Source organism: Heteronotia binoei, chromosome 3 (assembly GCF_032191835.1).
Source record: "Heteronotia binoei isolate CCM8104 ecotype False Entrance Well chromosome 3, APGP_CSIRO_Hbin_v1, whole genome shotgun sequence".
NCBI classification, from domain to species: Eukaryota; Metazoa; Chordata; class Lepidosauria; order Squamata; family Gekkonidae; genus Heteronotia; species Heteronotia binoei.
In genome coordinates, this window is record NC_083225.1 from 147262391 (window position 1) to 147278902 (window position 16512).

At 40.1% G+C, this 16512-nt stretch overlaps 1 protein-coding gene across 4 annotated transcripts in view; it reads left to right on the forward strand.

The window, feature by feature from the left end:
• ABI3BP (ABI family member 3 binding protein) overlaps window positions 1-16512 on the forward strand; it is a 251823-nt gene that overhangs the window by 152575 nt on the left and 82736 nt on the right. The window contains exons 15-23 of one of the 4 annotated variants that reach the window (XM_060234570.1): window positions 1220-1297; window positions 1743-1817; window positions 2715-2789; window positions 5619-5690; window positions 6061-6135; window positions 7077-7151; window positions 10004-10081; window positions 14079-14159; window positions 14702-14770. The exons of 2 other annotated variants lie outside the window; for them this stretch is intronic. In XM_060234570.1, the coding sequence (XP_060090553.1) occupies window positions 1220-1297; window positions 1743-1817; window positions 2715-2789; window positions 5619-5690; window positions 6061-6135; window positions 7077-7151; window positions 10004-10081; window positions 14079-14159; window positions 14702-14770 (678 nt within the window). The remainder of the gene's footprint in view (window positions 1-1219; window positions 1298-1742; window positions 1818-2714; window positions 2790-5618; window positions 5691-6060; window positions 6136-7076; window positions 7152-10003; window positions 10082-14078; window positions 14160-14701; window positions 14771-16512) is intronic. One more of the 4 variants, XM_060234572.1, reaches the window with a different exon arrangement.

The following is a 16512-nucleotide window of genomic DNA, read 5'->3' on the forward strand; positions in this document are numbered from 1 at the left end:
TTTAGTTTTCTTCTTAATGTGGAGATAAATGTTTGGGAAAATATTGCTATTTACTTGTAACTGCTTAAAATTGACATAGTCTAACCTTTTTAAAGTACAGAAAACAAGTAAATCTTAGACAAAAGGAAAGTGATGATTTCTCTTGATTATTTACTATAGTATTAAAAGCCTGGATCTACCAACTGTTTTCTGACCACAGTACAGCCACTTCTAAGCACTTTTTAAATTTATGATTAATTTGTTTTAGGCCGCTTTCTCAAGAAAAGCTTTTGAGAAGGTTTAGGGATTAAAAACAACCTGTAATGGCAATAAATATTGGCACAATTAACTGAAACAACCTCCAGATGGAGCCCAGAGATCTTCTGCAATTACATCTGCTCTCTAGACTACACAAATCAGCTTCCCTGGAGAAAATGGCTGCTTTGGAGGGGGACTCTGTGGCATAATACCCCTCTAGGGTTGCTAGGTCTATGTTGGAAAATACCTGGAGACTTTGGGGGTGGGTCCAGGAGGGGAGGGGAAGGGCCTCAGTATGGTACTGAGTCCACCCTTCAAAGCAACCAATTTCTCCAGGGGAACTGATTTCTGCCCGCTGGAGATCAGTTGTAAAAGTGGGAGATCTCTAGGTCCCTTCCCTCCCCAAACCTTACTCTCCTCAGGATCCACCCCCAAATTCCAGAATTTTCCCAATCTGGAGTAGTAACCCCACTACCTGGCTTCAGATGACTATCTTAATTTTCCCATCTATAGTAAGCCAGCCAATATGATTTCAAGTGCTTTACTTTGACAGGATGTCAAGAACTAAGTGAGGTCTACAATGTGTTCTTTATTACAGCCTTACTTGTTGTGCCACCTTAATTGAATGAGGCAACTTCAGGAAAGTTAGAAAACCTAAACTTCTATGTTTGGCAGTAATTCACCTGACAATACTTAATGCAAAATTATTACAGTTCAGGCAGGAAGAAACTAAGTAATGACCACCTATCATTTGTTCAAATTGACATATGCTATGATGAAGGAATTCCTTAATAGTCTGTGATTTAAACAGATTACCTCATCTATAATACCTACTAAACTGGTAAATTTAAAAACAATGGCTAATAATCAGATAAATGCTTTCTTTCTTTTTCTTACAGGAAAAATAGTTTTCTTCGAGCAAAAACATTTTCTGGGTGGGATTGTCTGTTTGTTTTCTTATACTTGTCAACATTTCTTCCAGCAGTCACAAATGAACCCATTCTGGAATCCCTCGCACCTAAAACATCTAAGCCTCTTGACTGGCCAAGGGCAACACTGGGTAATGTTGTTTTTCACTGTGAATGGTCATATTACATTTATGTTTCATTAGAAACATTTCCATTCCATGTGAATCCATTTCTTCCAGAATATAATCACCATCCTTTCAGTATTGACCTTTATCATACCTCCTAGGTTCTTAAATCCTTGCATTTAAATATTTATTCTTCCATGTAGAAACATAGTTCATACTTACTTTTCTTTTCAGTAATAAGATTTGCATGGATTTTGCTATCATTTTCTTTTCAATCAGTCTTTGGAGCTCTAAGATCTGTTCCACATCAACACAAAATGATTTAATACCACTTCACCATTTTCATCAGCTGGCTTTCCCATTCCATTTTGAACTTTTTTCATCATCACGGCAAGCTTGTTGCATGTGCCATTTGTTTAAAAATAATTTTGATCTTTATGGGATATAAATAAAACCTTGATGATCTTTTCAGCAGCCTCTGAAACACCACTTACTCCTTTTAAATGGAAACCTTCTGCCACACCAGAAGGATGGCTTGAGAAACCTGGTAACTAAAATTCAATTTATGAATGCAGATAGCATTTTCAGATCTATATAGTATAGTGCTATGAAATAACTAGTTGATAATGATAAACCTGAGTATAGTTACTTGGCATATACCATACCCAGGGCTTTTTTTCTGGAAAAAAGGTGCAGGAACTCTCAAGAGGGAAATGAAGGAGAAACACATGGGTGCCCCTCATTAACTTTTAAATATTTTTTTGAGAATTTTGTTTCCACAAAGAGGTTCTGGAACTCCATTCTGCCCCACTCTCACAGAAAAAAAGCCCTGGCCATGCCAATAACATTTCTGTTTGTCTTTCTCAAAAGCAGCAAAAATTAAGCACATTTAATTATTGAGTATGGGTTTGTTAATAAAATGCAAGCATTTAATCTGTATTGCAGTATATATCAATATTTATATTATAAACAGTAATTAAATATGTGTGACCTACTGATTTTAATAATCTTATTCATTTACAGCTCTTTTTCTTTCAGGATTATATTAGATTGTTTTCTGAAACTAGATTTCTCATGAAAAAGGAACACCAGTCTGAATTTTTGGGTCGTGCAATTGTGATGGGGGGGGGGGGGGTGAATGTGTGTGACAGAGTTTGTGTGTGTGATTTCCTTTTGCTATCTTTTGTCAAAAGGATAGGGTGCTGATTTCAATTTTGTTAATGAAAAATTATGAATACATGTCCTATGTGCAACTAGTCTAGTATTATGGACCTACTTACCTTGAGTTTCAAGACTTTTTTATTCACAGTTTCTCTAATTATATACATTTTAAATTTTGGCATAATTAAGAAATATTTCAGATGTCTGTTTTACAGTTTTAGAATCATGATGCAGTTATATATTTTTTCCATTCAGTGCTTGAATTTTTTTTAAATTTTTCTAGCTTCTAAATCACCACCATTGGAGCAGAATATACCTAAAACCTCTAAGATTACTGAACAGTTAAAAACTACTCCAGGTAACATAAATTTCCTGGAAAAGTTGTATAGCATGAGGAAGCCCCACCCTTGAGGATCTATTTCTGACAATGCGAAGAAAAAAAACATGCATTCAAGGTGTACAATCAAAAAATTAATTCTTCAATGAAATTGTATAGAAAAAATTTAAAATACCTGTTCTTTGATTAATCTAGCCACAAACTTGTGTGCAAAAGCAGATGCAAAATGTGTTTGCTGTTTACATCAGGAATATATATATATACATTCATCACCTATTCACCAAAAATATCACATTGTGGGAAAAAACACAGGGAAATTGAGTACAGAGATAATTGAGTAAAAGATATGTATTTCAAAAGTCCTATTAGAAATCATTCTTCAATTTACTTTTCAGTAGCTAAACTGAAAAATAAACTTTTCAGTAGCTAAACTAAAAAATAAACTTTTCAGTAGCTAAACTGAAAAATAAACTTTTCAGTAGCTAATCTTTTATCTCATGGAGATGAATGCCGACAATAATTTCCACTAATATAATGGTGAACTATTTTTGCTGATTCCTCTTCTACTTTCTACCCTCAGTTTGCCTCTCATGCTATTCCTTTGCCTCTTGGTCCTGCATTTTGGAAGAAATCTATGGTTCACAACAAGAGAGGGGAATACAAGAAAGTTATATTCCACTACCACTATCTTTCATTAACATAAATTATCACTTTTATCCAACCCATGATCTAGAAGATTTCTTATTAACATTTATACAATGAATTTATGTTTACTTACCTGGATTTTTATGGCACATTGTATACTGAATATCAGGGCTTGAATGCAGCAGGAGCTCACAAGAGCGCAGCTCCTTAACCTCCAGCCAGGGTCTGCATGCAGTGGGGAGTTCTCTCCCCACTGCACACAGATCCCAGGGCATATACAAATAAGATATGCTACTGAGCTCCTAGTAGTAATGTATGGCTGTGAGAGTTGCACCATAAGGAAGGCTGAGCACAGAAGAATAGATGCTTTTGAGCTGTGCTGCTGGAGAAGAATCTTGAGAGTCCCTTGGACTGCAAGAAGATCAAATCAGTCAGTCCTAAGGGAAATCAACCCAGACTGTTCACTGGAAGGTCAGATGCTGAAGCTCAAATACTTTGGCCACCAAATGAGAAGGGAGCACCCACTGGAGAAGACCCTGATGCTGGGAAAAACAGAAGGCAAAAAAAAGAAGGGGACAGCAAAAGATGAGATGGCTGGACAGTGTTACTGATGTAACTAACACAAATTTGAGCAGACTTCAGAGGATGGTGGAAGACAGGAGGGCCTGGCGTAACTTCACCCATGGGGTCGCAAAGAGTCGGACTCGACTGTGCAAATGAACAACTGAGCTCCCACGCCTTTTTTCCTACAAAATGACCCCTGCTTAATATGTTGACCAGAAAATAGTTCTAAGATATTGTACTCTTACCTATTTGCCAGCAGAATGTTGTAACTTTTATCCTAGATCAAAGAGGTAGAACTATAAGTTTTATTCAACCAATCATGAACAAAAATTTGCTGGAACAGAACTTTCCCATCTCCACCTCCCTTCAAAGCCCACTGTGCTCACAATACTGCCCCTTGGGTTGTGAGAATCCCCAACAAGAAGAGAAGGTATTGGATTTATACCCCACCCTTCACTCAGAGTCTCAGAATGACTCCTTTCCCTTCCTCTCCCCACAACAGACACCCTGTAAGATAAGTGGGACTGAAAGAGCTCTTTTGAGAACTGCTGTTGAGGTCATTCTGCTGCTGCATATGGAGGAGTGGGGAATCAAACCTGGCTCTGCCATAAGTCCATATTAACCACGACACCAGACTGGTTCTCAGAGCTGCACAGAAGTCTACACTGAAAGGGGGAATCAGCAAAAAATCTCAACCCATTCCAGCTGAATTGTAGAACCATTGGATGCAATCAATTAATATTTGTTTTAAGAGCTACAATAAGTTTTGCTTTCCTGAGCTTCATTTCTGATATGATAGGAGCAACACAATCAGTTATCATGAATTCAACTAAAAATGCAATCTACATTTGTTTAATAATGGTTATGATGATAACTACGAAACCTATGTATACCACTGAGAGCAGGGGTCCCCAACATTTCTGAGCTTGCAGGTATCTTTGGAATTCTGAAAGGAGGTGGTGGGCACAACCATAAAATGGCTACTGCAGGAGGCAGAACCAACCAAAAATGTCAGCACTTCAGGAAAAAAACTCTGCTTCATAGGATGCCTTTTAAAATGAACAACATATTGTTTTAAAGTATTTTCTTGCATATAAACAGCTTATTTTCAGTCACACAGAGAAGATTCATTTGCTGAGGTGGCAGCTGCTACCAAAGCATTTTTTTTTTTAATTTACACCGTCATTCAGATTTCCAGTGACTGTCAGAAGCCTTCCACTTGACCCCACCTTCTTTGTAAAAGCGCTTAGTGGGTGCCAGGAAAGAAGCTGGTGGACACCATAGCATCTATGAGCACCAAATTGGATACTCTTGACTTCAAGTGTTGTCAACACTTCACAGTCATTATTCTGGAAGGCTTTCTAGCAATTCTGTACTTTAGCTGGGAGTTATCATTATATTGAAGGAGGAGTCCTAATTCTGAGAAAAGTAGCTCTTCTGACACCTAGTGAGTTCTTGGCAACAAGTTGATGAACATATTTTTGTTGTCTGATATTTAGAATATCAATTTTTTTGCAACTGATTTACTATTTTTGCATAATTTCTTATTACATGTCCATTTTAGCTAATATGATTCTGTTCCTAGGAAGAAAAAAAAGACAGTAAGAAGCAAAAATCTATAATACCGCCTGTGTCTTTCAGCTCTGCCAGAAACAAAATTTGTTCCTTCTACATCTAAACCTGCCCGACCCAAAATGCCAGAAACTAAGCCTGGTAATTACGTTTCATGTCCAGGTTTATAACTGTTATTATTTTTTGTAATTCACACATTTTGTTAGCATAGCCAATACATTTAAAAGCTATGTTGCTTCTCTCTGAGAAAATACAATCTCTACTTAATTATTTGCAGCTGTGATTTCTTTTCTGTTTTATCTCAAACATAAACAAAATGTTTTCAGTAAAAACAGTTATATTAACAAAAACAAGCTGGGAATCTTAAAGAAACCAGTTTTTATATTTTTACTATTTGTAATTATATTGTGATCCTTAGTAATGAAAATAGGTCTCAGGTTAATAATCTTTTATGTACTAGTACCTGTTTCCCACAAGATTTATTGTTGATTTTTTCTCTCTTTTTTATCAGCAGAAAAAGAACCTCAGTGGGAAACCACAACACCTAAAATTTATAAAACCCCTGAATTGCCAGGAACAACACTGGGTAATGGTTAATTAGGTTATCATGAAACCATAGGGTACCATACTGTAGTAAAATATCTGTTCATTTATTGGCATGAATCCAACCATGTGCTTCAGGAAAAGGGACAGTAATCCCCATCCATCCAACCGCAACCCCACCTTTGGCCCTTTTGCTGTTCATAAGGGCCTGCAAATTCCCAGAGCTGCAGAGGGGTGGAGGAAGTAGGAAAGACCTGCTCCACAGGTGCTTGGAGACGTGCCAGTAATTCCAAAGATCACTGATCTATAGTATATGTGTAATAGAGTTTGTGGCCTGGAGCTGGAGTTCCTGTGAGTTAGGTATAGAACTATCTGGCTTTTCTTGGCTGCTACCTCATACTAAAGGGAAAATAGCATCAAGATACAGGAATCAAGTTTACTGTACTGTGTTTTAAGGTGGCACTGTCTCATGATTTGGACTTGATTTGAGATCCAGTTGCCAAAAAAGTTAACAACCACTAACCCTTTCTTTTTCTTTGAAAGCTGTTGTAATAAGTAGATCATACAGCAGCTATACTCTCACAACCCTGTTCAGAGCCAAATTAGATGAGATAGTAGAAATGTGATGATTGGCTTTCCTATGGTATTCAAAAGTTTGAAATAATAGTGGCTCCCAAATTGGATTAGCGATCTGGAACCTGTATGTGTATGTGTTACTTTCCCTTGTGTCATTTTCTATCACACACCTCAGCCAAAACTGCTTTATGGTCCTAAGTGGAAAATATGCCAATCCTGTAGCTTGTCTACTTGGGATACTTTCACAATTCTGGAATTAGGTATATACAGAAAAACAGCTGTCAAAAGACTCCCATTTTTTCCACATGCTTGCAGAGCAGCAAATCGCAATAGATTTGTATGTTTTTGGTGCCAACTAATGTTTTCTTCAACACTTACAAATGGCATTTTCATTTGTATTCCTTTCAGCTCCCAGTAAAACAAAAACCACTGTTTCCAAACCCCAAATCCTTCCCCATCTGGAAGTGCCAAAGATTGTACCGGGTAATTACTATGTACTTTCCTATAACTATTTTGTTCCACAGCAGGGACCAGGCTTTCTTCTGACTGATTTGGATAGACATTCATAAAACCAGAGCATATGTTGTTCACATGTACAGTTTTCTTATGTAATCTGAAAACACATGATGTAAATCATACATAATCATAAACAATATTTGGAAAACAAACTTCTGTGATTAAAAACATGACTTCTAATAGACCATTGAGATTCCACTAATGTATCACTGCTCATGTTTTTCATTTTATGAGATGAATATATTGTGTGAGGTAATTTGTCAGTAATTTGTCATTATTTAAATATGGTTCACATTTCATGTTAGAATTAGTAGAATGTTCTGACTAATCAGAACTAGCAATAAATAATACTGTGAATTACGTTATGAAAGTATTTCAAATACGAACAGAAACTGGGGGTTGAATAAATTTCATATGGGTTTTCAGTTTTTCTCATTCCCTGAAAATACTTCTGATCTAAATAATAACTGTTACCATTTTAATTTTCATACTAACCCATTCAGAGTTATTTCTACAAAACTAAACAGGATTATATGGTATGCCTTTCCTTTTTCTTAACAATTTTCATATGTCAGTTTGGTTAAGCCTCAAATAAATAGGTCAGTTCCCCCAGGTTCTTAAGAAATTGAAACACATTAAATTGGCAGTGCCAGCTTCTTCTTCCTGGGAAGCCAGACCTTCCCTGGCAAAACTGTTAGATCCATCTCCCATGCAGCTACAGCATCTCTGTGCTCCCCTTTCCAAATACTTAATCACAGCCATCCCCTTTTCCCAATTCTTAGCATCAAATGTCAGTAGGTATCCTTCCCAATATGAAGGTGCAGTATTCCTTAGAAACCTGTGCCAAACTGGATGTGGTATAAAAAGTTGCATAGCATTTCTATATTAGATAGGAGGGATCAGGCAGAAAAAGCAGTGATATTTTTGGTAAAATATGGATGATAGTTATATCCCATTAGTGAACTTCCCCTTTATTAGAGTTCCAATTTTGTTCTATGCAGTACATCTCAAATAGTTATGCATGTCCTCATAGATAATGCATTATTATCTATGCCATGATATTGAATTGTGAGGACACAGATCTGCCTTTTGCAGTATAAGCTGATAGCTTCATGTTTATTTTATTCATATTTTTCTAGAGTTAAGGAAGACTATACATTTTCAATAACTCTGAGGGGGATATCTGAGTATATAAATAATGAGACACATTCTGCTTAAATCATTGCCGTGTGTTTATTATGGGTGAGCAGTCTAGTAGAATTTATGATACTTGATTTATACCCCAGAGCATGTTTTCAGAGGACAGTTCTCCCCCATACTACCCATCCAAATGTAGAACTGCCATATCAGTTTGGGGAAACAATGCTGTTGAACTTGTAGTTGGATACATTATTCCCATGTATACTGTGTGCCTTGTGCAGGCTAGAGGCTTAAGGACACCAGATTGACACGGTGTACATCTTGAAACAGATTCCAACAAGCTAATGTACTATTTTTACTTCCTTCAGACAGTTTCTATTCTGTATTTTAAACATACGGCACACAATTTTATTCCACTGTCCTCAAAATCAATTTTAAGAAACACCCTGCATTGGTCCCACTGTCTTTCTTCTCTAAAAATATTAAAATATTGTAATTGAAACTTTTAAGTCACAAATCACAAAATTTGCCTTTTATTCTTAAAATACACTGTCAATTCAACCTTAATTTTTCCATTGGGGCTTGTGGGACTTTCACTGATTGTAGCCCAATTTAAGGATAATCTTTTCCACTGAAAATCTGTTATTGGATTTTCCAGCATGTTTATTTTTAATCTAGAAAAGTTATCATGTTGGTGTTCTAATGGTGACAAAAAAAGACATTACCTTTCTACCCCTGGGCATTTTTGTTGTTAACCCTCCCTTCCCTCCACTGCAAAATGGTAGGAAAAGAAGACAGGCATCCTGTCTTCTTGGAGCGCTGGTATTTTTCTGCTGGAAAAATGATGCAGGGTGGAGGATTTAAACCTGTCTTTGCCCAGCACTGCAGCCCCATATCTGAATTGGTTCCCTTGCAGCTATTCATTTTTAGGGGCAGGGCTTTTTTTGAGCAGGAATTTACAGAAATGCAGTTTCAGCTGGCTTGGCATCAGGGGTTGTGGCCTAATATGCAATGAGTTCCTGCTGGGCTTTTCTATTTTAAAAAGTTCTGTTTAGGAGGAAAGTAGGTTGGGAAAACCAGTCACAGACTTGCAATAAGGTATGTAGTTCGACCCTCAACTGCATAACTGTCTCCATACTGTAATGTTTTGTAGGATGGCGAATTCCAATTTAGATACATCTGATTAGGAAAATATCAGCAAATAAGAAATATATTAATAATCCTTGCAATAAATCCTGTTAGGTTACTTTTAAACATATTTGCATTCCATTCTTTCTCCAGCTGGTTAGGTGAAATAGGAAATGGCGATTTAACATACGCAACAGCCATGTGAAGCAAGTTAGGTTGAGAGTTACTGGTTGTCTAATACCACTAAGTAAACTTCATAGCAGAGTCGGCATATGAACTCATATCTCCCCAGTCCAAACTCAGTACTACAGCACTGTAACTCCAGCCCAGCTTCAGAGGGTAACTATGTTGGTTCAGTACAAAGAGTAGAAGTTTTTGAGAGTCAAAGCTCACTTCATCAGATACCAGCTTGCTATCATACTTGATAAAGTAGACACTCCAATAATTATATGCTATTAGCAAAAAACTTGTTACATTCTTGGAATTCTAAGTCAACAATCCTGAGCTCTAACTATTCTTCATCTGTCTCGAAATAATATTCTTTACTACAGCAATTACCACCAAATTGGTTCCAGTTCCTGTCCCTACTAAGGTGTCTCACATTGCTGAACAACCAGTGACAACAATGGGTAATATCTTTTTCTTCAGTTAATTGTCACTGCTCTGGTTCTTCTTTTTATCTCTTCCCACCTATTACAGGGAAACATCACCAGCTACAGGTGTATTTTATGCAACAATATTTGTCATTAGTATATTACTAGCCTTTTAATACTAAAGTTAATATTCTACTATCTTATCATCCTTCACTTCTTTGTAGGAATATGGTTACAATATCACTTGATAAATGTGAAATGATACAAAGACTGACATATCTTACTTCTCCATGACACTAGGCAACTCGTGGGACCTCCCACTCCTGGTCCTCCACTGCTGCTCCACTACTGCTCAATGCAGCAGCCAGAGAAACTGGGACAAAAAAGTCACAGCAACACTGCAACATTGCTTCTAGTTACATAACCAGAAGTGATATAAAACATTACAGCAGATGTTCTAACAACCCCCCCCCCAACTCTATAATAAGAATTTGGGGGGTTAGCGTGTCCCCAGTGACTTCTGGTTATGTGATTGACAGTGATATTTCTGCACTGTATGGCATCACATGACATTGTACAATGCTAAGCCCCTCCCACAGATAGGGTGGCCAGACCGTCCCGGTCTCCCGGGACATTCCCGGATCTGGCCACCCAATCCCGGATCCCGGGCTGCCTATACCGGGACCATTAAAGGTCCCGGTTTAGGCAGCCCAGGAGCCGGTGGGCCGCGGGCGCGGGCGGGGAAGGCGGGGAGTGAGGGAGGGAGCGTCCCTGCGCCTGCGCAGGGCCCCTGCGCACGCGCAGGGACGCTCCCACCCTCACTCCCCGCCTTCCCCGCCCGCGCGCGGGGCCCGGCGGCAGTGGTGGAGGCCTCTCCGTGGCCTCCGCTGGTCGCTGGAAGCCCTCCAGAGACTCTGGAGGGCCTCCAGCGACCAGCGGAGGCCGCGGAGAGGCCGCGGGGCACCCGGCGCTGGTCCCGGAAGGCCTTCCAGAGCCTCTGGAAGGCCTTCGGGGACCAGCGCCGGCCAGCGAAGGCTTCCCCGCGGCCTCCGCTGGTCCCTGGAGGCCCTCCAGAGTCTCTGGAGGGCCTCCAGGGACCAGCGGAGGCCGCGGGGAAGCCGCGGGGCACCCGGCGCTGGTCCCGGAAGGCCTTCCAGAGCCTCTGGAAGGCCTTCGGGGACCAGCGCCGGCCAGCGAAGGCTTCACCGCGGCCTCCGCTGGTCCCTGGAGGCCCTCCAGAGTCTCTGGAGGGCCTCCAGGGACCAGCGGAGGCCGCGGGGAAGCCGCGGGGCACCCGGCGCTGGTCCCGGAAGGCCTTCCAGAGGCTCTGGAAGGCCTTCCGGGACCAGCGCCGGCCAGCGAAGGCTTCCCCGCGGCCTCCGCTGGTCCCTGGAGGCCCTCCAGAGACTCTGGAGGGCCTCCAGGGACCAGCGGAGGCCGCGGGGAAGCCCTCAAAAGAACAGCAGTCTAGCTCGCTTCCCCCGAGCCCTGCCGCCATAAGCCTCAAGGGGGCTCATTTTGCGGCATCTCCCGGCGGGAGGGTGGCACCCGCACGGGACACATATCAAATGAAAGAGGGGGCGCAGGGCTATCAGAAACAGTCAGCGGAGGGAGTCGGGAGACCACCCCACTGGGGGATCCACACCCCGAAAGTGATGAAGGTGGCGCAGATAGAGCCAACAGAGCCAACAGGACAAAATAAATAGGCTGCATTATGCAGCACAGTTGAGAAAGTGCCTTATCCCATATACTGATGAAGTATATACAGGATTTGAGAACAAAATTGTTTCCGGCGGTGATATTTGGGGGATTTTTGGGGACGTCACAGGAAGTGCTGTGAAGTCACTTCCTGTTTCCGGCAGGTGACGCGGGGGAAATGATGTCACAGGAAGTGATGCCACTTCCTGTTTCCGGTGGTGGCATGACATCACCGGAAGTGACGTCACCGGAAGTGACGTCACTTCCTGTTTCCGGACACCCCCCCCCCCCCCAGTGTCCCTGGCTGGCCTTCAGACATTATGGTCACCCTACCCACAGAAGTTCTATGGGAAGTTGTTAGTCCTCTAATAGCTCTGCATAATACTTAGTGACTTTCATATGCTTTCTTTTTTATGAATAAAATCTATGATCACTAAAGTGTGGGTACCAGTCAGCCTGCAACATAGGTGCCACAGGTGATATATGCAGCAGACATCTGCAGTGTAGGTATTTGGGGTAGGTATTTGTGGGTTTCCAGCATTGTGCAGGGGGTTGGACTAGACGACCCTGGAGGTCCCTTCCAACTCTATGATTCTATGAGTGTGTGTGGATAGATAGGAAGGTGCATCAGCCTGGCTGGTGAGGCCTGCTTAGCTCTGTAGGCTAGAGGAAAACCACGCCAGGGCACAAGACCTGTAAATGTACACACTAGTGTCACTGTCTTTTGTTGTAGACTCAACTTGTGGCACCCTTGTCAATAATGTTAACCACTTATGTACTAAATTCAATTGTACAACTCATATAGAATAATTCAAAGCAACGTATTGGAGCAAATTGCCATATACTATTCAGCAAAGCTTAACAGTTTTTATTTGTCTCACTGTTTATAATTGCTGTAAAAAGGAAAAGGTAGTCCCCTGTGCAAACAAATGATGTGACTAAATGGGCTGTAAAGAATATTGAGTCGTTATTAGACAATCAGATTGGGTACTTCCTCTTGCTAAAGGAAGCGGGCAGCTTAGGTAGAGGATTGCAAAACCATTTTGTCCTGGTTCTCAAACAAAGAAAGCTGAAAAAAAACCCTGTCTATTAAATTAGAATTTATATTTGATGAGCCCAGCTCATGAACTAAAGTTTGTGATGAATTTTGCCTGGTTTGAGGTTCACAAACTGAAGTTTGTGGCAGGTCAGCCAGCATGAACTTTCCACAGACTTTCAAGCAGTTTGTGGTACTTTGTGAATGGCTACATTTCTAGACAGACTATCTCCACTCAAACAAAATGTTGAAAGCAAAGAGGGGGGGGGCAGAATTCTCTGAGCTTGGAAACACCAATAGTTTACCTGTGTTTTTGATGTGTGTAGGTTGCACTTTTGAACCTGCACCTGACATTCTCCCCAAAAGCACTTTCCTGGAGGCATCGGGGGGGGGGGGGGCAGAATGTAACCTGGCCCCCTAAATCCAATCTGTACATAACTTGGAAGGCATGTAGAGGAGCATCAGGGGAAGGTTCTGTGCAAATCTGTTGTCTCTAATTTGCACAAGCTCTGTCCTATAAACTCCTGAGCATATATGATCAGAAGTCTCAGATAGGGAACTGGTAGTGAGGGTAAATATTAATTGTAAATTAAAACTGGAACAAGAACTGGGAGACTGAAGTGGACATTAGACACTGAAAGTGGTCTCTGAAGCTGAAGGGAAAGTGGGAAAAGTTTGCATTATATCTTGCATTCCCAGAAATAGGAAGACATAATAGAGATTTGGACATGATTTGGAGTGGAAAGCTCCAGTTGACCATATCCACTGCATAAGCGTCTTCAAACATTTCTTGTGTTTAAATAGTATTTCACCATATTCCTTTTCCATTTTTTTCTTTTCCTTTCCTTCCCTCCTTTCAATATTTTCTAAAACTAGTTGTAAAACTGCAAGTGATTAGAGAATTGGTTTCAACATTTTGATATTTGTTAATGGTCTCTTCATATATCATGATCCATAGCCAAGTTATAATGAATGTTCATATGAGCTTTAAACTAATAGTGTAATTGGGGATCTGCAACTAGTGCACTGAGTAAAAAGTGAACTCAAGGGAATTCACTGATTTAGCTCCTCCCTATTTCAGTATCATCTAAAAATGTTTGGTGAATTGGTGTTCCACAACATGTAGGTTTTTCTAGATACTGCTCTGAAATCTAAACCTGTTACCTAATGTCCTGTACCAGAATGTTGTATGTTCCCCTGCTTTCTGACTATTTATTAAGGCTTTCTTGATTCCAAGCAAAATTCTGAGAGTTCACTTTTTGTGATCATGGATTAATTTTGAGATGGGCCTCTTTTCAGCTTCTTCTGAACCAACCTCTATTGCTTCTCAGTCTAAAGAATCTGATCATACCATGCCAGAAGTGCAAGATAATAAACCTGGTAGAGTAATTTTTCAAAATGAGTTTTATTTTGTTCTATAATCGAAATAGGTTTTTGCGTTTGCATTGGTAAATTTGTATGCAACAAATTTGAAAATTAATACTTTATATAATGCTACATTATTTTATTCAGAGATAGACTGGACACTGTAGAATGTAGAAGATATCTTTTTTTGTACAATGCAATTTAGGATACTGCAGTCATACTAAAAAAAAATTCGCCAGTCCAGTTTTTCTCTCATAACATGCTCAAGTTTTTCTCAGTTCAATTAAACAGAAAGGCTGGGTACATAAGTATGTACATTTGTATGTTCTGTCCCCTGATATTAAACAGGCAAGCCTTCTTATGCAGAATCTCTGTACACAGTTTGGGACGGTCACAGGGCATAAATCAGCTACTTTAATGAAGAAATAAAGTGTAAGAATTGTTGTGCTATTTTATTAGGCACTTTAAGCATGCATGTTTTTAAAATTCATTGCACTGTAGGTACTTCAGCACAGATTCAACACGACTGAATGATTTACTAATTTTTCCTCCCCCAGCTTCAGCTGAAACAGACATCTTTTCTTCTAAACCATCTACAATCCCTGATCTCCCACTTACTAAATCTGGTAATTATGTATTTGTGAAAATAGGTCTAATGAAACTTTGTTATTATTGTTATTGTTTCAGTAATGGCAGGAAAGGAAATGGCAGGAAAGGAAAGCAGTAAATTATCAGAGTGGGAACCCTTACCACCAGAAGTCTGCTAGGGGCAGCTAAAGCCATAACCATTGCTGCCTAATCACCAGCAGTGCATCTGCCTAGCACAAGCTATCTTCTGCTTCAGGTGCCTACAAAGATATCGGGCAGTAATGGCATAGGGTTTCTCTCTTTCAGTTGCCTCTCACTTAGCAGTGCTGTGAAGTTCTCAGAAACTGCCCAGCAGATAAGCATGCCTTGTTTAACACTCATGAGTAGACTGTCTGCATGTCAGGGATTAGGAATGGGTGCAAACCACATTTTTGTGATTTGATTTGTAGTTCATGGCTGAACTATGAAGTGAACCTTGAACCCATACAAACTGGGAGGTTGGTTTGTGAACTGATCCAGTTAGTATTTATTTGTGAGCTATTTAAAGTCTAAATCCTGGTTTCTGCTCCCTTGCAGCTCTTCACAGGAAACAGGTTTCCAAGCAGCTGAGCAGCAGAGACCACCACTCAGCTGTTTGGTTTAAATGGTTTGGAGCCATTTAAACCCTGTTTTTCTGCTCCCTGCAAAAAGCTTTCCATTCTTCACAAACTGCATCAAAATTTGTAGACATTCATGGCTTTTCTTCAGTTCATGAACATTGCTTTATGATGCATAACTATCCAAAATTCATGACAAACTTTAGTTCATCAGCTGGTTTGTGCCCATCTCTATCAGGTATATGTTTGGATTGCACTTAGCAAGTAGAACAGCTGCCAAACATGTTTATAAGCAGTTTGTTGGTCAGAAACTGACTCACAGCTGACTAGAAGATCAGTTGAGAGTCAGGTTCTTACCCTCCCCATCCCTTTGACAAAATAGCTATAAACAGTAAAGTTGCAAAAGGGATTTCTTCCCTCGCTCCAAGCTGGGCTCCGACAGACACAATAATCCTGATCTTTGCACTGCAAAAGGGAGACAAAGATTTTGTTCCCCTTCCCTCCTTTCAATCTAGGCTGGGACAGAAGCAATGCTTTAATGTCTGCAAAATTTCCGTGATGGAAGATCAGAAGAACCCAGCTGCCATCTGATCACCTGGAAGCCAGCTCTTAATTCCCCCCCCCAAAAAAATAAACTTTGCTGAGTATAGAGCAAAATTTACATAGCAGGAAATTTAAAAAATCAGCAGCTGATTACTAACATCTGATGGCTACAAGTGTAGCCTGTTCCTATGAATACACATGAAGAGGTTGCATGAACTGTCTGTCAGTTAATTGGTTGCCAGGTAGCCACTGAGGAATCAAACTAGCAGGTGTTTGAGCATCCCAACAGTATGCTGTTTCCTTCTTTTGGCACAACTCCATAGCTGCTGCTGGGCTTCTTATATTTGAGGTATATAAGTTTTTGCTAATAAATGAGAAAAACACTGTCCTCACAACAGCTCTGTGGGGCAATTTGTAGACTACTGATTTGTAGACAATTTAATCATTTGTTAGCTTTAAATATAATTTTCTCTACTTACAGTCGGACCATGTCATGTTTATACAGGTGTAGACAATAGTAGCCTGTTCACAGATGTTTATATAACTGTCTTTTTGCTAAAACTCATTTGATAGTTTTTCCAGTGTTCCAATAATTGCAATCCAGATCTAAATAGGATAATGCAATGTAGGCCATTTATAGT